A 21,490-nucleotide genomic window follows, 5' to 3' on the forward strand; every position below is an offset into this window, starting at 1 on the left:
GGATCCAAAGACAACAGGGTTGCTACTGGTGCCTTCATCTTGGCATAAGGGTGATTCATTGCCTGAAAAGGTCAAGGTGATGGTTTACCACTGTGACATTAAACCATACGTCCCTCCCCCTATGCTGTGCTTTAAGTGCTGGAAGTTCAGCTTGCACTTCCAGCGCCACATGTCGAGACTGTAGACGTCCTCGGTTGCCAGATACTCCATGTGCTTCTCCTCCCAGTTGCATCAACTGTGGAGAGCACCACTCCCCCTGCTTGCCAGACTGCCCATTACTCAAAATGGAGCATAAAATCATGGAGTAAAAGATCCTGGACCAGTTGTCTTACACAGAGGCTAAACGTAAATTTGAAAGATTACATCCCATTTGGTTGACGTTGACATATGCTGCAGCTACGTCACCATCGCTGTCCCAAGTGCCAGTGGTTCCTAACCCTGTGCCACGAACAGTGGGCCCTCTGGGGAACCAGAATACAATACATCTGCTCCCTTGGTGGTAGGGGGCAAATCTTCCTCTGTTGCTCCCAAAGCACCTACTTCTGGTGCAAGCCCCCCCCCCCCCCACCTCCAACACAGGGGACATCGGTCCCCCCCCCCCCCCCTGCCGGAGAAGCAACAGTCACCTGCAGCTCATCTCATGCAGAAGGGGTCCCTTGGGGCCCTCTCTCCCAAGGTCTCCACTAATGCCACGGCAGACACTGAAAGTGGCTCATGGAGCCAAAAGTTGCTGGATGAAGAACTTCAGTCTTCCTCCGTGCCTGAAGCTACTTCAGAGAAGTCCTCCCAGCAAGCCCCTAAAGAGAAGTGACAGGGTAAGCAAACAAAGAAATCTGCTAAGAAAATGGGCTCTCTGGTTGCCCCAACACCACCACTTCCTACCAATTCTGCATCTGAGGATGTGGTGGAGATCTTAGCGTTCCCTGTGGACCTGGGTCTCACTGATGCCTCATCCACCATAGAAATGGCTACAAATACTCAATCAGTGGCAGCAGGTGACCCTGAGGCATAACCTGCCTTCATGCCTTCCCAGCCACACAATAACGTCATCCTCCAGTGGAATTACGGCAGTTTTTTTCCACCATCTGGCTGAGCTACGGCAACTCTTAAGCTTTACACCTGCATTCTGCATTGCCCTCCAGGAAACCTGGTTCCCGGCAATGCGGACTCCTGCCCTCCACGGCTATAGGGGATATTACAAGAACTATAATGACTATTATAGAGTGTCAGGTGGAGCTCGTATCTGTGTCCTGAACTCAGTATGCAGTGAACCTGTGCCCCTTCAAACCTCTCTTGAAGTTGTGGCTGTCAGGATAAGGACAACACTGGAAATAACTCTCTGCATAGTATATCTTCCTCCAGATGGTGCAGTACCCCTGAATGCATTGGTTACACTGATTGATCAACTCCCTAAACCTTTGCTACTTATGGGAAATTTTGTGCTCATAACCCCTTGTGGGGTGGCATCATGCTCACTGGCCAAGGCAGAGATGTCGAAAGTTTAGTGTGACAACTTGACCTCTGCCTCTTAAATACAGGTGCTCCTACTCCTTTCTGTGTGGCACATGGCACATATTCGGCCATTGATCTCTCAGTTTGCAACTGGAGAGCACATGACGACCTGTGTGGCAGTGGCCACTTCACCATCTTACTGTCACTGCCCCAGCGTCAGGCCCACAGACACCTGCCCAAATGGGCTTTAAACAAGGTAGATTGGGATGCTTTCACCTCTGCTGTCACCATTGAATCCTCCCCCACGTGGTAACCTTGATGTGGTGGTTGAGCATGTAATTACAACAATCATTTCTGTGGCGGAAAACGCACTTCCTTGTTCTTCAGGGTGCCCCGGCTAAAGACCGTCCCTTGGTGGTCGCCGGAAGTCACTGAGACAATTAATTAGCATCAGCAATCTCTACAGCAGCATAAGGGGCACCATTCCCTGGAGCACCTCATAGCCTTTAAACGGCTCCCTGCCCGTGTTTTTGCCAGCTTATAAAAAGGCGGAAACAGGAGTGTTGAGAGAGGTATGTCTTGACCATCGGGTGCCATACGTCACCTTCCCGAGTCTGGCCAAAGATCAAATGAGTTTTTGGGTACTGGACCCCAACAGGTGCTCCCGGTGTTAACATAGATGGTGTGTTAACTACCAATGCAAATGTGATTGGCAAGAATTTTGCTGAGCACTGTGCTCGCGCCTCTGCGTTGGAGAATTAACCCCCAGCCTTTCACACTCTCATGCGGCAGATGGAAGGGAAACTGAACTGGAGTCCTTGCTTTTATCACCTATACGCGAGGTCCATTAGTGTACATCTCTATGGCAGCCAGCCATGGTAATCTGTTTTGTCATTTTAATCTCTTCTGCCTGTTTCTTGCATTTCTGTGCTTTTCTTGTCCTCTTTTGTCCACTTAAATGTTTCTTGCCCTTCCGTCGTTCTTGTGGCTTTCCTTTCTTTCTGTTTTGTGTTGTCACCCTTGTAACATTGTTTTATTGAGAACAAGGGACCAATGACCTAGTAGTTTGGTCCCTTCCCCTCCTCTTTTAAGCCAACCAACCAACAACCGACCAATCTAAGATCGAGGGGTTGGCACAGGAGAGGAATTGATGGTGAGTCATACCAAGCAAGTCTGAATACTGATGAACTGGTGAGCAGGCAAAAAGATATTCCTTTCAGCCTTCCCTTCTGTGCTTAATACGGGTTTCCCATCTGAACTCTTATATTCATACAGGTCTTTTCTTTTCTCCTAAGGTGTGTCTAATTTTCCATGTTCTGCTGTGATTGCTGCATTCAGATGCAAGCTGAGTCAGTGACTCGCATACAGCTTCAGGAGGTGTCAACTTTGGTCACAAAGCTTGAGGATGTTGCCGGTGGCTGTCACCATGGGGGTCCGCATTATAGGTCCAGGTGATTGATCAGTCCACTACTGAAGCTGCCCCAGGTACTGCCCATACTAAAGTTGATCTGTCATCAATTTGTGGGGTGGAAGTCATTCCAAGGAGAGGCAGGCAGCAAAAGACTTTTGAGGAGGCTGATCAGAGGGTCATGCCAGTTGTCTGATGAACAGTTTTTGGGTGCTGTCTGTGGCTGACGAAGTCCCTCAGCCAAATGATGTCACTTGCCCTGGTCCAGAGGAAGTGTCTCAGGCTGCAAGATCTGGGCGTTCAGAGAGTGTGGGCTCACTGATTGTTGGAAATCCCAAGATTAGATGTGTAATGGAGCGTTTTAGGGATATGGCTGCCACTAAGGGAAAGAGTTCAGTTTGCACTCTGTGTATACAGCATGAGGAGTCATTCCAGATGTGGAAAGGTTGCTTCCGGATTCACTGAAGAGCACAGTATGCAGGTAACTGCTTATGGTGGCTCATGTTGGTACTTGGACTGGAAGAGAGACACTCTGGTTTCAGGCAGCTAGTTTAAGTAGTAAAGATTGCCAGCCCGGCTTGTGAGGTGAAGGCGGAGCTCAGCATCTTAGCATCATTCACAGAACTGACCGTGGTACAGAACCTAGTGGAGGGTCTGAATTAGAGTCTCAGACAGTTTTACAACCATGTAGGGTGCAGATTCCTAGACTTTCACCATAGGATGTTGTGTTTCTGGGTTCTGCATAGTAGGTCAGGTGCCCACTACACGCAGACAGCTGCTACACGGGTAGCAGAGACTGTGTGGAGGGGACTGGGTGTTTTTGGTTAGATGGTCTCAGCAAACTACAGAAATGGTGTCAATCTGAAAGGGTGCAGTACAAACACTAGAAAGTAGGCTTAGAAACAATCGCTAGTGTAATTGTAAATTGTTGTAGCTGTGTTGAAAAAAAACCAGTGTTCCAAGTGCTAATAGAAAGCACTGAAGCTCAAATTGTTATAGGCAAAGAAAGCTGGCCAAAGCTGGAAATGAGTTCATCAGAAATTTTTACAAAGAACCACACACATATAGGATGGATTGAATACAGTAGGTGGTGGAGTGTTTATTGCTGGCAGTAGTAGTGTACCTTCTAGTGAAGTCAAAGTAGATAGTTTTTGTGAGTTGGTATGGGTAGAGGTTATCCTCAACAGCGGGTAGAGGTTATACTTGACAGCTGAAATAAATTAATAATTGGTTCCTTTTACTGACCACCAATTCAGATTATAAAGTTGCTGAACAGTCCAAAGAAAACTTGAGTCTCATTTGAAATAGGTACCCCACTTGCACAGTTATATTTACTGATGACTTCAATCTACTCTCAATATATTAGTGAAAATACACGTTTAAAGTCAGAGAAGGCATAAAATGTTGTCTGAAATTGTCATGAATGTGTTCTCAGAAAATTATTTTGAAGAAGTAGTTCAGGAGCCCACTGAAAGTGTAAATGGTTGTGAGAACCTGCTAGACCTCATATCGACAAATAATCCAGAGCAAATAGCATCTTGACGGGTACAGGGATTAGTGAACACAAGGTTTTTGTAGTGAGACTCAATACTGTTACATTCAATCCCACCAAAAATAAACACAAAACCTGTCTCTTTTAAAAAGCAAATAAAAATTCACTTGAGGCAATCCTAAGAGACAGTCCCCACTCCTTCCAATCTGAATATGTAAGTATAGACCAAATGTTGTTTAAATTCAAAGAAATAGTATCAACAGCTATTAAGAGCCATATACCAAATAAATTAATAAGAGGTGGTATGGTAAAGAGCTCAGAACACTGTTGTGTAAGCATGGAAAAAAGCATGCCATATTTAAAATAGTGCAAGATCATCAAGATTGCTGAAACTTTACAAAAGCTCGAAATGTAGTGTGAACTTCAGTGCAAGATGTTTTTAATACTTTCAGCATCGTAATTCTTGTCTCGAAATCTGGCAGAAAATCCAGAGAGATTCTATTCATATGTAAAGTACACCAGCAGAAATACAATCAATACTTTGTGTGCCATAACAATGGTGATGTTATCTATGATAGTGCCACTAAAGCAGAGTTATTAAGAACAACTACCAACATGAGTAACTTTGAGAAGTAGATATTCTTGGTGTAACAAAGCAGCTTAAATCACTAATAAATGCAAGGCATTCAGTCCTGATTGTGTACCAGTTAGGTTCCTCTCAGATTAAGCTGATATAGTAGCTCCATAGTTAGCAGTCAAATACAATCAATTGCCTGTTGAAAGATCTGTACCTAAAAGTTGGAAAGTTGCACAAGTCACGCCAATAAGCAAGAAAAGAAATAGGAGTAATCCTCTAAATTACAGACACATACTGCTAACTTAGATTTGCAATAGTATTTTGAAACACATACTATGTTTGAACACTGTAAGTCATCTCGAAGAAAATGATTTATTGACAAAGAGCCAATACAGATTGAGAAAGTATTGTTCTTTTGGAACACACTGAGCTTTTGTCACAAAATAATGAGTGCTATTGACAGGGATGTGGAATTGATTACATATTTTTATATTTACAGAAGACTTTTGGCACCTTACATCCCAAGTGATTTCTAATCAAATTTTGTGCCTATGGACTTACCTTCTCAGTTGTGTGACTGGATTTGTGGTTTCTTATCAGAAACATCACAGTTCGCAGTAATTGATAAAAAGTCATTGAGTAAAAGAGAAGTAATATCTGGCATTCCTCAAGGAAGTGTTATAGATCCTCTGTGGTTTCTGATCTATATAAATGGTTTAGGAGAGAATCTGAGTAGCACTTTTAAAGTGTTAGCACATGTTGCTGCCATTTACTGTCTTATAAAGTCATCAGATGACCAAAACGATTTAGACAATATATATGTGTTGTGTGAAAAGTGTCAGTTAACTTTTAAATAATGAAAAGTGTGAAGCCATCCACATGAGTAACAAAAAGAATCCACTAAATTTCGGTTACATGATAAATCATTCAATTCTAAAGGCTGTAAATTCAACTAAGTATTAGTTGGGTTCAAATTAATGATGATGTAAATAAAATAGAAAGAAACTTCCACATGGGAAAAATATATTAAAAACAAAGATTCCAAGACTTACCAAGCGGGAAAGCGCCAGCAGACAGGCACATGAACAAAACACACAAACACACACACAGAATTACTAGCTTTCGCAACCGATGGTTGCTTCTTCAGGAAGAAGAGGGAAAGACGAAAGGATGTGGGTTTTAAGGGAGAGGGTAAGGAGTCATTCCAATCCCGGGAGCGGAAATATGTCTGCTTGTGTCTGTGTATGTGCGGATGGATATGTGTGTGTGTGCGAGTGTACACCTGTCCTTTTTCTCCCCTAAGGGAAGTCTTTCCGCTCCCGGGATTGGAATGACTCCTTACCCTCTCCCTTAAAACCCACATCCTTTCGTCTTTCCCTCTCCTTCCTGAAGAAGCAACCATCGGTTGCGAAAGCTAGTAATTCTGTGTGTGTGTTTGTGTGTTTTGTTCATGTGCCTGTCTGCCGGCGCTTTCCCGCTTGGTAAGTCTTGGAATCTTTGTTTTCAACTAAGTATTAGGGATTACAGTTACTAATAATTTAAGTTGATATGATCACATGGTTAATGTCATGAGTAAAGCAAATCAAAGACTACGATTTATTGAAAGAACACTTAGAAAATGCAACAGATCAACTAGAGATACTGCCTACACTACATATGTGCTTTCTCTTCTGGAGTGTTGGTGTCTGGAGTGGGATCTGCATCATATAGGACTGACAGAGGACATTGAAAAGGTTCAAAGAAGGGCAGATCACTTTGTGCTATCATGAAATAGGGGAGGGAGCTCCATGGATGTGCTACATGAATTGGGGTGGTAATCATTAAAACAAAGGCTTTTTCATTGTGCAGGATCTTCTCATGAAATTTCAGTAACCAGCTTTCTCTTCGGAGCTTGAAAATTTGTTGTTGGCGCCTGCCTACATAGGGGGGAATGATCATCAAAATGAAATAAGAAAACTTAGAGCTCACATGGAAAGACTTGTGTGTTCATTATTCATGCATGCTGTTCAAGAGTGGAGTGATAGAGAAATGGCTTAAAGATGGTTTGGTGAACCGTCTGCCATGAACTTAACTCTGAATTGCAGAATAATTATGTATAACAAGGAAAATAATCACTTTTTGTCAATATAATGTAATTGCATAGAAAAAAAAATACACAAGAAAGGTTTTACAAAAGCAAGCTTTTGGAGCCAGTGGCTTTTTCTTATGGCAGAAGGATTGAGAGGAAGGAAGAGGGGTGAAGGAAAAGGACTGAAGAGGTATAGGAAAAGGGGTAGAGATCAGAATAAATAGACACCCAGAACCCTGGCTCCAAAAGCTGGCATACATAAAACTTTTTTTTGGTTTGTGTTTTCTCCTGCCACCATTTGGTGAGTAGATTTTTAATCTATCCAGTTACAGAATAATCATGTAAATGTACATTTCTCATAATCGTGCATGATTCTGCAGCCTTGCATTTCTCATCAAGCCATTCCTGCTTTAATGCTCATGTTCTATGAGTTTCACTGTTACTAGCACTCATTGCCTGGACTCCTGCCACAATGAACTCTTGCTGGTCTGAGACTGTTATTTGGAGCAGAATTTGATTTCTGGTGACCACTATGCCCTTTGATGTTTTTATTTTAGAGTGCAACTGATATTCCTCAGAAATGCAAATTGTCTCAGCATTTTCCAGCTGTGGAAGATACAGGGTCCAACAAGATCTTAATTAATTCAGCACCTGTCGCCAAACCTTGTTTATATTGATGTCCATATCTGTGTACTATATTATTTGACATCTTTATTTTGATGGACTCCTTAATTATGATGGCCCAGGAACTTGACATTTGCCCTACTATATACTGGTCTCATCAAATTTCATTTCATGATAGTATTCTGCTGACAGCTGATTTGCATATTTTATAAGTTGGGTATGTTGCTGACATTACTTGCAGCCTCTCCTATACTGTTTTGATGGTCTGTCCCATGTAAGACACCCGGACAAGATGACCCAGTAGTTAGTATGCTAGATTCCCATTCAGGACAATGATGGTTCACATCCCTGTCTGTAGATTTAAGTTTTCTGTGGTTTCTCTAAATTGCTCCTGGCAAATTCCAGGATGTTTCCCCTGAAAAAGGCAAGGCCAATTTCCTTCCCCATCTTTCAGTATTGAGAGCATGTGCTCTGTTTCTAATGATTGTGCTGTCAATGGGATGTTAAACTCTAATCCTTTTTTCATCCACGTAAGATGCGCCACATTTGTGTGGAATGTATTATACACCCTGGTTTCTGGAGACAAAGGAGGAGGAGTCTGCTGATCTTTCTGGGTTTTGGGTTACCGAGGTAGGCGAGTGATTTTTAGCTTCTCTGTCTCAGTCTGAGACTCAATCTTTTTTCTCATTTCATCTTGATTTTGAATGTACCATCATTTCAATTTAACACTCTGATTACACATTATTTCAGAATGTTATTTGTAGGTGGTGTAATTCTTTGGTGAATGTTTCCTTGTCTGAAAGTGTTAAAGCTATATGGAACAGAATCCTTAGCACTGAATTTGTTTGTGACAGATGATAATGGCTCAGAGTGTGGAGATGACCAGTTTGCAGAAGTTTTCTATATTCACTGTGACCCATGGATCTGTCCTTTCTTCTCTTAATTAGCATGTCGAGGAAAGGTAGCTGTCCCTCTTTTTCATGTTCCATCATGAATTTTATATTACAGTTGATTGAGTTTCAGTGTTCCAGGAAATCTTCGTTTTTCCTCACTACAAAGATGTCTCCATGTACCAATAGAAAAACATCGGATTCAACTAGGTGGATCCTAGTGCCTCTGCTTCAAGGTGCTCCATGTATAGGTTCACCATGGCAAGCAATAACGGTGTACCCATTGCCATGGCATGGGTTTGTTATATTTTCTGTCAAGCAGGAAATAAGTTGACTTCAGGAAGTGCCTAAAAAGTTATGTGAAACAATCATCTAACTTTTCTGCAATTGTTTCCAAGAAATGAGAAAGTGGAATTCACGTAATGAGGGAGTCTGCATCAAAACTGACTTTAATGTCCTTATTCTAGAGCTGCAATTGACTTAGGTGCTCTATGGAGTCATCGGAGTTGTGAAAGTGATGATCATATTTCCCATATTTCACTATGTATTTACTGAGAATGCTTTCAGGTATTTTGTTATCTGGTATGTAGGTGCAAGACTTTTGTTAACACTGGGCATCAGAGGAATTTCGTTCTTGTGTACCTTAAAGGGCCATATAGTTGTTGTGACACTGGCGCTTGTGTTCAACACCCTCACTGATGTTACATGTCAAACCTTACACACTGAGAAGAGTCACTATCTTCCTCATGATTTTATTTGTGGGATTGACATCCACTTGTCTGTATCAAACTTCACTTGAAAGATCAAAAATCTTCTTGTTACAGTCCATGTGTGACACTGAGATCAGAGGGTTGCCCTTGCTGGCAATCAGTGCACACTGAAGCACACCACTAATCAGTTAGGCCAAGAAAACTGGACAGGTCACATTCCTGCTTTGTCTTTTTGTACGTCCTGTCAATCTCAGTTTTTAGGCTTCTGTATTATTCTCTTTTAATTGCTTCATTTGCTGCATATGTATATTTTTTCTTTTCATGAATTAGATTCATTATCTCATGCGTTATTTCATCTCTCAAGGGTACCTATATGTCTTCTGGTGAATTACTTTCTCCTGTTTAAGTCAATCGATGCCTGAGGCACCCATAATAACTCTCAACAACCTCTGATGCTTTCAATTTATCCAGGTGTCGTTTACCTGTCTGCAGTTCCTTAAGTTTTAATCTGCAGTTAATAACCAGTAATTTATGGCCAGATTACACATTTGCTTCTAGAACTTTTTGCAGTTAAAAATCTGGTTTTGTAATCTATGTCTTACTGTTATATAATCTGTGTGAAATCTTCCATTGCTTCCACGTCTCTTCCACGTGCACAACCTGCTTTCATGATTTTTAAACCAAGTATTAGCAATGATTAATTGTGCTGTGGTCAAAATTCTTCCCGGTGTCTTCCCCTCTTTCATTTCTCATCCCCAGTTCATGTTGTACTATTTTTCCTTCTCAATTCCCTGCTATCAAAGTCCAGACCTCCATGACAATAAAATTTTGATCTCCCTTAACTATTTGAATGATTACTTTTATCTCATCATACATTCTTTCTGTCTCTTTGTCCTTTTCAAAGCTAGTGTGCATATAAGCTACTATGGTTGGTGTTGGCTTTGTGTCTATTTTGCTTACTATAAGGCGTTCACTATGCTATACTTTAACCTCATTAATGGATCAAACATGCCAGGCTGTAAAGCCTACAAATGTTTCTCCTGATGACATCTTCCTGGGTACTACCTCCCCACAGATCTGACTGAACTACTGCTTTACCTCTAAAGTATTTTACCCAGTAGGATGCCATCATCATTAAGCCATACTGTAGAGCCACATGACCTCGGAAAATATAACAGGTGTAGTGTCCCCTTGCTTCGAGCCCTTTACAATGCCGACAGGACGACACCATGTTGGTCAATGTTACAAGACCAGGTATCAGTCAGTCATCCAGACTGGTGCTCTTGCACCTATTGATAAGACTGCTGTCCCTGTTCAGAAACATGTTTGTCTGGTCTCTCTACAGATACCCCTCCCATGGGGTTTCACTTGCCTGCCACAGCTACCTGTATCATAGAGGCATACAGGCTACCCTGCCTCAGCTACGTCCATGGTTTGTGGGGTGCACTCTCCTCTAACTCAAACTAACAGTACAAGAGCCCCCATACAGAAGGAACTAAACTTCCAAATGCAGTGCTTAAGCATGACACCACCCTCACAATACCATTACATAAATCTCTATATGCCAACCAATGATACCAAAGGCCTCCATTGACTCGTTGTCACATGTGTTTGTAAAGGTATTTATTAAGGTTTTCTGTCAACAGTTTTGGAAGTGTTTGCAGAGTAAACAGATGTAACCTAGGAAAAGATAACTGTTATGTTGTATAAGGCACTGGAAATGCATGAAGAAATTATTTAAGCTGAAATAAATAAGGCTCTTCAGCTGTAATGAGTACGAAAACTATAAAAGTGTAGAGAGAAACTGAGTAAGATGAAAAATTACTAAGCTTAAGAATACTCACAGTGAATATATTTCTTTGACTGTAATTTGTAAATGATTCAGCAGCTGTGAAATTGTGTGTGTCACGTCTTTGTTTATTAAATTACCCCACAAATTTTCCAGCTCTTATCAGTCTAACCATATTTATCTCTTTGCACTTACATGTTCCTCAACAAAATTAATGTTCAGTTTTTGTTTTTTCTTTTGCTAACAGGTCTCTGTTTCACAATTGTTACTTAAACAACATGAAAGTGTGTTAAAAACTGCTGATGAAAGTTGGCTGTGGCGAATACAGAGACTGTTGCACCTAAACTTACAACAGATGGAACGAGCTGGTAGCCGTGACTCGCTCGCTGTTGGGTTACGCATAGTAAGTATATTCTAAAGAATTGTTTCAGTCATTACTGTGCTTGTTAACTCTTTATGTGTCTCAGTGTGAACTAGCCATCATTTAAAATTTGTAATTCTCTTTACTAACAATGTGTATGTGATACTTCAGAGCCATTTGTGTTTATTCTTTTAAAATAACTGTGTCTCATGATTTTCCTTCAAAAAGAGTACTGATGGTATTCTAATGATATAAAACAAAATTGTGCAACTATATGCTTCGCAGCAGTAGCAGTACTAGATGACGGCCTTCTCTAGACTGTTGCATATATTAAGATTTTGGTCTGTATCCATACTATTTATTTTTGTGTGTTTACTAAAATAGTCTACCCACATTCTGTTATGTCATCATCTCGCTTTTTTCTTATCTGCAGGAATCAAGCAAAGAACTTCAATCTACTATTCATTCATTTGGGTCCATTTGTTTGTTGCTCCTATTAATTCCCAACATAATAATATTTTTGCATTTATCACTGAGCAACCCTTAGATTTTGAGTGGTTTTCACATTCAAAGTCAATGTCCCAGTGCTGTAAGCAAAACTATTAACACATGCTTGATTGTTAACATCCCTTTACAGACCTATTAGGAAACAGTTTTTAAAACTTCTTAGTCCACCAGAATTACTCGAGGTCGTTTTTACTCTTGAGTTTATTTCATTTTGTTATTGACGAACTGCTTCTTCATCTGCCCAAAATACAAAAACTCAATATGTTCTATACTTTCATTGCTAATTTGTTCTTGTTTCTTTTTGTTTTACCTTGTTATCATTGTTTTTTGGCCTGCTTTAACCTTGTATTAATCTCTTCCATGCGTTGTTGATATTTATTTACACTAGAGGCAAACAGTACAGTGTCATCTGCAGAACCAAGGTGCTTTGCATATAGTGACTGGTTAAGTTATGTTATTCACCTGTATATTGAGCAAGCACTAAAGGAAACAAAAGAAAAATTCGGAGTAGGAATTAAAATCCATGGAGAGGAAATGAAAACTTTGAGGTTCACCGATGACATTGTAATTCTGTCAGAGGCAGCAAAGGACCTGGAAGATTAGCTGAACGGAATGGACAGTGTCTTGAAAGGAGAATTTAAGATGAACATCAACAAAAGCAAAATGAGGATAATGGAATGTAGTTGAATTGAGTCAGATGATCCTGAGTGAGGGAAATAGATTAGGAAATGAGACCCGTAAAGCAGTAAATGAGTTGTGCTATTTGGGAGCAAAATAACTGATGATGGTCAAAGTAGATTGGATATAAAATGTAGACTAGCAATGGTAAGGAAAGAGTTTGTGAAGAAGAGAAATTTCTGAACATCGAGTATAGATTTAAATGCCAGGAAGTCGTTTCTGAAAGTATTTGTATGGAGTGTAGTCATGTATGGAAGTGAAACATGGACAATAAATAGTTTAGACAAGAAGAGAATAGAAGCTTCCGAAATGTGGTGCTACAGAAGAATGCTGAAGATTAGATGGACAGAGCATGTAACTAATGAGGAGGTACTGTATAGAATTGATGAGAAGAGAAATTTGTGGCACAACTTGACTAGGAGGAGGATCGGTTGGTTGAACATATTCTGAGGCATCAAGGGATCACCAATTTTGTACTGGAGGGCAGCGTGGAGGGTAAATATTGTAGACGGAGACCAAGAGATCAATACACTAAACAGATTCAGAAGGATGTAGGTTGCAGTAGGTACTGGGAGATGAAGCAGCTTGCACAGGGTAGAGTAGCATAGAGAGCTGCATCCAACCAGTCTCTAGACTGAAGACCACAACAACAAGAAGTTATGTTTGTTCTTGTTTTTTCCCATTTCAACACTTTGGCTACTACACCCGAGCATAGCTTGGGCCACAAAGCTGTGTTCAGAAGACCGCACCCAAGTACAGATTGGGCCATGATTTTTTTCAGTGTGTGTGTCACTTATTGCTCAAAAACTGGATTAAATTCATATGAGAACAATATACAGATATCTTGCTGTGTGTCCCTTGACAAGCGCTGCCTTCTGTTGCCAATTTCTAGATTATTTCAAAGAAACATTAGCAAGTGTAACAGATGCTATCACATGCTGAGCCAGTGTGTGATTGTGTTTACATAATGTCATGCACGTTCTCATTAGGTTTTGCAGTTCACTGTAATTTGGCTACAGACACATCACATTTGCTGAGTGAGCAAGAAATTTTGGAAGCTCAAGAGGAAGAAATTGCTCAGTAACTCACCTCACACTTTTTATGGAAAGATAATTGTACTTTGTCACCTTTATTTTAAAATTTGTAGTCTGTCAAAGAACTAAGGTAAATATGGAAAATTGGAGCTTGGTACTTTTTTGTGTTGATTACTCTTTAAGATATATCGTTTATATATGTGCCAATAATTCTTTAAAAAATTGCATGCAGGGCTGGTTTTGTAGGCCCAAAATTCTTCTAAGTGTCTGGTTGTCAAAGTGTTGATGGCAAGATGACTTGCTGTATGGCTGCTGAAATATTTTTTGTTTTGCTGTTTGTATCCCGGTGCCTCTTCTTTCAATTCTCAATTAAGTGTTAGTATAAGGAAGTCTTAATAGAAGGTGCAGCATTGAAGTATGTTTCCTTCCGTATATGAAAATAGGAGAAATAAAGAGCAGAGATCTAGCATCACAAGCAACTTAATACTCACAAAAGTCTCTATCAAAGAATTGAAGCAAAAATTAAAAATAGGTTCCTAGTGAATCTGTTTGGTTTTGGGAGACATAGTTGCATTTGAGAAGCAATTACGTCATTATGACTAATACAAGAGGGCAAATTAAGAAAGAAAAAGAAACTTATGGTGCAGTAATATACAGGGTGTACCAAAAGGAATCATCTGATTTGGCACATCTGTATTTCTAAAAATAATAAAATATACAGTGACTTTTGTTTTTTGATGAATGGGAAACTCAAAAAGAGGTTTTTTTTTCCCCCATACCTTTTCATAGTTGCTAAATATGCCCCCCTTGAGGTGCACGCCATATGTCAATGTGGTAATCAAATTGTTCCCCCACTGCAGCGAGCGTGTATTGAGTTACAGCTTCCATAGCTGCTGTTATGGGATGTCTCAGTTCGTTCATTGTTCTTGGTAATGGAGGCACATAAACAGAGCCTTTTATAAACCCTCACAAGAAATAATCACATACAGTCAGGTTCGTTGATCTTGGAGGCCAATAATGTAAGGCTGAATCATTTGGTCCAATGCGACCAATCCATCATTCAGTAATCCTTTCCATTAAAAACTCCAGCACTTCCAGAAGCCAATGTGGCTGTGCCCCATCCTGTTGGTAAATGAAGTCATTTGAATTGGTCTCCAGCTGTGAGAAAAGAAAATTCTAAATCATATTGAGATATGTGCTTCCTGTAACAGTGTTCTCGGCAAAGAAAAACGGACCATACACCTTTTCACATGAAATAAATTTTGGAGGGTCCCTCTCATGTTGTACAGCTTCATGTGGTTATTCCATACCCCAAATACCCCATATTCTCACATTATGATGGTTCACCTTTCTTTAAATGGAGTTTTGCCTCGTCAGTAAACACTAAGCATAGAAGAAAACGGTCATCCTACATCTTGCCAAGAACGAAAGTACAGAACTCCATGTGTTGTTGTTTGTTACCCTCACGAAGAGCTTTCAGTACCTGAATTGTGTATGGTTCCATGTGTAAACATTGATGTAACACATGGAGATGGATGTCAGGGCATGTTGAGCCGTCCAGCTACACAGCAAATGGATTTCTGCGGAGTCCTTATGAAACTATGGTAGAAGCATTTGTGACGGACACTTGGGGATGGCCTGGCAATTTGCCTTCACGCAAACAACTTGTTTCTTGGAATTGTTTATGCTGTCATGTAATGCTCTGTGCTGTAGGAGAATCCACATCATACCTAGCACGAAAGTTACACTGAACAGTTATTACTGATCAACACTATGCAAAGAGTAGAACATAAAATGCTTTCTGTTCTCCCAACACAATTTTTACTAGAACTGAAGTGGGCGCACACTGCTGCTACATAGCAAGAACCATGTAAGAGAGTTTGCTCTTTCCAACAGTAGGTTGTTCATGCACATGTTTCAAATATCATAATAGTTAAGATTTTTTTTAATTGGGTGATTATTTTTGATACCCCCTGTATCTGTAGAAGACTTCTGGTAATGTGGCATAGAATTTTTTCAATTCTTTGACAGTGATCGTAAACTATAGCGATAGAAGGGCAACATTTTCTGGAATGGTACAAAAGCCCAAAATCAGTATAGGTTCTTGGAATAAATAGGTTTGCTCAACATAACTGCTGATATTTAATTTTAAATGAAGACACATCGAGAGAAGTTAAATGCATATCAAAATGTGTAAATTAACCAATGGAAAATCCAGACTGGAGTAATGACAATATTATGAAAGGATAGATTGCTACTCACTGTATAATGGAAATGGTGAGTTATCGACAGACACAACAAAAAGACTGCTCACAAGTTAATATTTCAGCCAAAAGATCTTTTCCTGCACACACACACACACACACACACACACACACACACACACACACACACACACATTCATGCTTATACAACTCACACTGACATGACCACTATCTCTGGCAGCCAAGGCCAGACTGCGAGCAGCAGTGCATCATGGGAGAAGGAATCTGAGCGATGCAGGTGAGGAAAAACCTGCTGTGGGGAGGAAGATGGATAGCAGGGTAGGTGTGGGAGATGGTAAAGTGCTGCTTGTGGGAGTGTACAGGGACTAGATGGGGAGAGGATAGGAGATCTAGGTGCAGTCATAAGCAAGAGGGTGGGAGAGGGGGAGGTTGAGCGGAAAAGGAGAGATGTAAAAAGACTGTAGCTGCATTGGTGGAATAGAAGGTTCTGTAGTGCTGGAGGGGGAACTGGGAAGGGAGGGAGCAGGTGGGCGAAGGACAGTGACTAACGAAAGTTGAGGGCAGGAGGGTTACAGGATATAGGGTATATTACAGGGAGAGGTCCCACCTGCACAATTCAGAAAAGTTGGTGTCAGTAGGAAGCATCCAGATGACACAGGTTGTGAAACAGTCTTTGGAATGAAAAATGTTGTGTTGGGCAGCATGCTCATCAACTGAGTGCTCCTCCTGTTTCTTGGCCACAGTTAATCGGTGGCCATTCATGCTGACAGACTTGTTGGCTGTCAACCCAACATAGAATGCAGCTCATTGGTTGCAGCTTAGCTTGTAGATCATATGACTGGTTTCACAGGTAGGCCTACCTTTGATGGAATAGGTAATACTTGTGACAAGACTGGAGTAGGTGGTGGTGGGAGAATGTATGGGATAGATCTCAAATCTAGCTGTACTACAGGAATACGAGCCATGATGCAAGGGGTTGGGTGCAGGGGTTGAGTTGGGATGGAGGAGGATACTGTGTAGGTTCAATGGGTAGTGGAATACCACTGTGGGCCACTAGTGACGTTGGGAAAGGTAGTTTTCAATAGTGACAGGGCTCCTTGTACACAGGCATCCCTAATGCCCATGGCCTTGCCCCTATTAAACACTACCTATCCCAATCCACGATTGACTCCAAACCTATAACATCCTTCTTGGTCACCATGACCATCTATATGCTCACTCTCCTTCGAAGATATCACCTACAGACAAATCTGGGGTACACAATGCGCACCCACATATTACCATCCTATGCCAACCTATTTGTGTACCGAGCGAGGTGGCACAGTGGCTAGCACACTGGACTCACATTCGGGAGGATGACGGTTCAATCCCACATCTGGCCATCCTGATTTAGGTTTTCTGTGATTTCCCTAAATCGCTCCAGGCAAATGCCAGGATGGTTCCTTTGAAAGGGCATGGGCGACTTCCTTCCCCGTCCCTCCCTAACCCAATGAGACCAATGACCTTACTGTTTGGTCTCTTCCCCCAAACAACCCAACCTATTTGTGGGACATCTAGAGGAATTTTTCCTAACCATACAGAATCCCAAAGCTCTCACCTGGTCCAGATTCACTGATGACATCTTCATGATCTTGGTAGAGGGTGAGGACACCCCATCTGCACTCCTCTAGAACCTCAATACCTTCTTCTTCATTCTCTTCACCAGGTTCTCCCCAACCCAACAAGGAACCTTCCTTGTTGATCTCCACCTCAGAGATGGCTACATGAGTACCTCCATCCATATCATCCTACCAACCAACAATACCTCCTTTTCAACAGCTGCTACCCATTCCATACCAAGAAATCCTTCACATACAGCCTAGTCACATGCGGCTGTCACATCTGTAGTGACGAGTATTCCCTCTCAAAATATACCAAGGGCTCAAGAGAGCCTTCACAGACCATAGTCACCCTATCAGTCTTGTACAGAAACAGATCTCCATGCCTTACTTCTCCCCACCACCTCGAAAAGTCCCACCGTCCAAATGCAGAGAGCATTCAGCTCATAACTCCGTACCACCTAGGACAGGAGCAATTGAATCACATTCTCCACCAGGGTTTTGAATACCTCATGTCGTGCCGTGAAATGAGGAATGTCCTACCCACTGTCCTTCTCATCTCACCTCTCCCTCTCTGCTGCTCACAGAACCCGCACAATATCCTTGTCCATCCCTACTCAACCTCTTCTCTCAACCTCTTCCTTGTGGCTCTTATCCCTGTAATAGGCCTACCTGCAAGACATGTCCCATACGTCCTCCCACCACAACCTACTCCAGTCCTCTCATAAGCATTACTTATCTCATTAAAGCTGATCTATAAGCTAAGCTGCAACTGCTGTGCTGCATTCTGTGTGGGAATGACAACCACCAGGTTGTGTTTCGGCATGAATGGCCACCCATAAACTATGACCAAGGAACAGGTGGACCACCAATTGCTGAGCATGCTGCCCAGCGCAATGTTCTTAATTTCAGTGACTGTTTCACAGCCTGTGCCGTCTTCATTCTTTCTACCAACACCACCTTTTCGGCATTGGCCAGATAGGAACTCTCCTGCAGTATATCCTAAGTCCTGTGACCCTCCTAAGCTCAACTTCTACTAGTCATGTCTTTTGTCCATATATCGCCTTCCTGGTTCCCACTCCAGCACTACATAGCCTTCTATTCCACCAACACAGCCACGGTCTCTTTGACTTCTCTCCTCCTCCTCCTCCTCCTCCTCCTCTTCCCTTGCCCTCTGTCTAACCTCCTGACTGTACCTAGCTGCCCAACCCTCTCCCGACCCCATCCCTCTATGCTCCCACAAGCCACACTGCTATCCGTCCCCCCTCTTCGCACCACCCCCTCCTTACCCCCATTGTCCAGATTGCCTCTCCCATCATGCGCTGCTTCTTGCAGTCTGGCCTCGGCTGTTGGAGACAGTGGTCATGTGAGTGTGAGATGCATTTATGTGAATGTGATTGTGTATGTTGTCTAGTGCAGGAGGAGGCCTTGTGGCCAAAAACATAATTTGTGAGCAGTCTTTTTGTTGTGCCTGTCTGCAACTCAGCATTTCCTCCATACTGTGAATAGCAATCTGTCCTTTTCATAATATTGCTTAATGCGGAAATTGTTCGTCACGAATAGGAAGTCAACATGATATATTTGCTCCACAGCCAAAGAAGCCTGCAGGAGTTAATGGACCTAGACTGCTGTTAGAAGGCACAGTCTTACTATAGAATTGCGTTCGCAGTGTGAGCACACCACTCAGTTCACTATGTGAATACACTGGCCCGTGGTGTTCCTTGTAGCTGGTAAAGACATGCACATCCAGCAGATAGTCAGTCAGTTCTCTGTTCATGTCTGACGTTATTCACTGCCATTGCTGCACTATGGACTACTGAATAACTACCTTATTTGGCCATTGGGCTTGCCTCTGGTTGTCATTCGGGTTGTCCCTCTCTTTGCTCTTGGATTCTTGACACCATTGTGGTGGAGGTTTCTGCTTTGCATTTCATTATTTACACAGGTTGTTGTGATTTTGTCCATGTCTGTTTTCTGTTTCTGTCCACCGTCAGTCAGCTGTGTTAGCTCAGCCGTTCTCTTCTACAGGCAGCCCTTTTGCCCTGCGGCCTCAGGTGTTTTTCATGGGCTCTGGCATTTGTGTTGATATCAGGTTACTCGAGCATATACATTGACAGCAAGAAAAAAGGAAGCCATTCAGTAGCACTGATGCTAAATTGGTTTTTCTGCTGGAGCAACAGCAGCAGCTATTGCAAAGCAGCAGCTTCAGTTCACTTGTTGCAAAAGTGATTTCGGCATCAGATGGAGAAACCCGATGTGCACGAGCCTACATTTCTCCATGCTTTAGTGCCCATGCAGTCAATGCCCCCATTCTTCTTCCTTCGTTTTCATCTTCCAGTAAAGCTACAGAGGGCTGAGACACGTCTGTATGGACTGAAGCAACAATTCACTGAATTTCAAGTAGATTTATTGCAGTGATTGATATTTCTGTCTTTGGCATAGCTGAACACTTTTTTCTGCTCCACAAAATAGTGCCTCTGTCTGACCCATCATGTTCTGCTTCCAGGAGTTCTGCACTTTGTTGAGTAATTATTATTCACAGAAATATTTTGTGATTGCCTACAGGCTCAAGTTTCACCAATGCCATAAACAGTCTTGGAGAAGCATACCATTCCTGGATGTCTGACTTGCGAGGTGCAAAGGTCTCGGCCACAAATGCGATTTCACTTGTGCCAATCAAGGCTGGAAGACCATGTGTACATGCTCCTTCATTTATAATGTGGTGGTTCAGCTCACACCTGATCCTGAGATCCACACAGCAGCATTGAAATTCGCTAACTCATTGTTGGAGGACATATTGCGCATTGCACACTTGTTCAAGAATGAGCAGACTGCTAACGAACGACTTGTGGTGAGGCCACAAGTTGGAGCAGTTATCCCACCACCATATGTGTCACCCCCATGTCGCATGTGTAGGGCGAATCCCCGGTTGCAGTTACGTTGCGATTCATCATCGTCAGACATCTCTGTGGTGACAGAGCCTCCGGTTGCCCCTTGTCAGTGGTCATGGACAACACTCCTTAAATGCACTCAGTGTTTTTCTGCTTACTCCCAAGCAGGCTTTCCAAATAGTTTGTGGTCCTGCCTGTGCTGTGACAAAGAGAGGCATCTCCACGCAGTGTGTTGAAACCGTGCAACACACTCCTTTCCTCCCCACAAGTGCTTCAGGGCTCCGTACATGGAGAAATTGTTTCTTATTATTCACATTTCTCACCAGGACTTATGTTTCAGGTGGACACAGAAGCCACTGTTTCTTTGAACAATCAGGTGGTGTTGACATTACTGGGCTCAACAGAGTTGTTCCTGCTCTTGCTACATTTTGTGACCTATGGGGACAGTTCTATTCCTCTTTGCAAGCAGTTCAAAGTTATTGCAGCCTGCAAAAGTGTTACGTACTCATAAAATTCTTTGTGGTTGAACACCCATCTGCTATCAACATTTCTGGCCTCGGTGCATTTAGATCATTTGGGCTTTCTACTCCTGATAATGAAGTCAGGGTTGTATCAAACTTAGTCCTTTCCAGGAACTAAACAGTCTCTGCACTGCATTTGCATCTCTGTTTCAGCCATATTTAAGGTGTGCTTCACACTTTCAGACACACATCACTCTTCAGCTTGATGCCATGCCTCATTTTTACATCAGGCCAACTTTGGTTACAGTATATGCTGATGTGAAGCAGGAGTGAGGGCATCTCCAGGTTGCGGGGGTTATGGAGCTGGTGAAGTCTAGTGCATGGGCCACACCCCATCTTCATCATAAAGCCCAATAGTTCCTTCAGATTGTGTAGATTTCAAGTCTGTAATCACTGCTTAATTGAAGGTGAAAACTTATCCCCAGCCAGAAAACTATCTCGCCATACTTGTTGGAGGGGAATACTACTCAAAGATAGACTTCACCTATGGTTACCTCCAGCTACCCTTAGATGAGAAATTGCAGAACATCACTGTTATTAATATGCCTTTTGATTTCTACAAGTATAAGCGGCTCCCATTTGACATTGACTTTGCCCCCCCCCCCCCCCCCCCTCCAAATTTTCCTAAACAGCTGACACAGCATGTTCCTGACTTTGCCCCCCCC

The 21,490-nt window shown here is 42.2% G+C and overlaps 1 protein-coding gene across 1 annotated transcript in view; it reads left to right on the plus strand.

Moving 5' to 3' along the window:
• The window catches only part of LOC126359502 (ubiquitin-protein ligase E3C), a 199,414-nt gene that overhangs the window by 13,995 nt on the left and 163,929 nt on the right, over positions 1 to 21,490 (plus strand). The window contains exon 4 of the mRNA XM_050007636.1: positions 11,258 to 11,413. Coding sequence (XP_049863593.1) covers positions 11,258 to 11,413 — 156 coding nt within the window. The remainder of the gene's footprint in view (positions 1 to 11,257; positions 11,414 to 21,490) is intronic.

The sequence above is a fragment of the Schistocerca gregaria genome, chromosome 1, assembly GCF_023897955.1.
Source record: "Schistocerca gregaria isolate iqSchGreg1 chromosome 1, iqSchGreg1.2, whole genome shotgun sequence".
Classification (NCBI taxonomy): domain Eukaryota; kingdom Metazoa; phylum Arthropoda; class Insecta; order Orthoptera; family Acrididae; genus Schistocerca; species Schistocerca gregaria.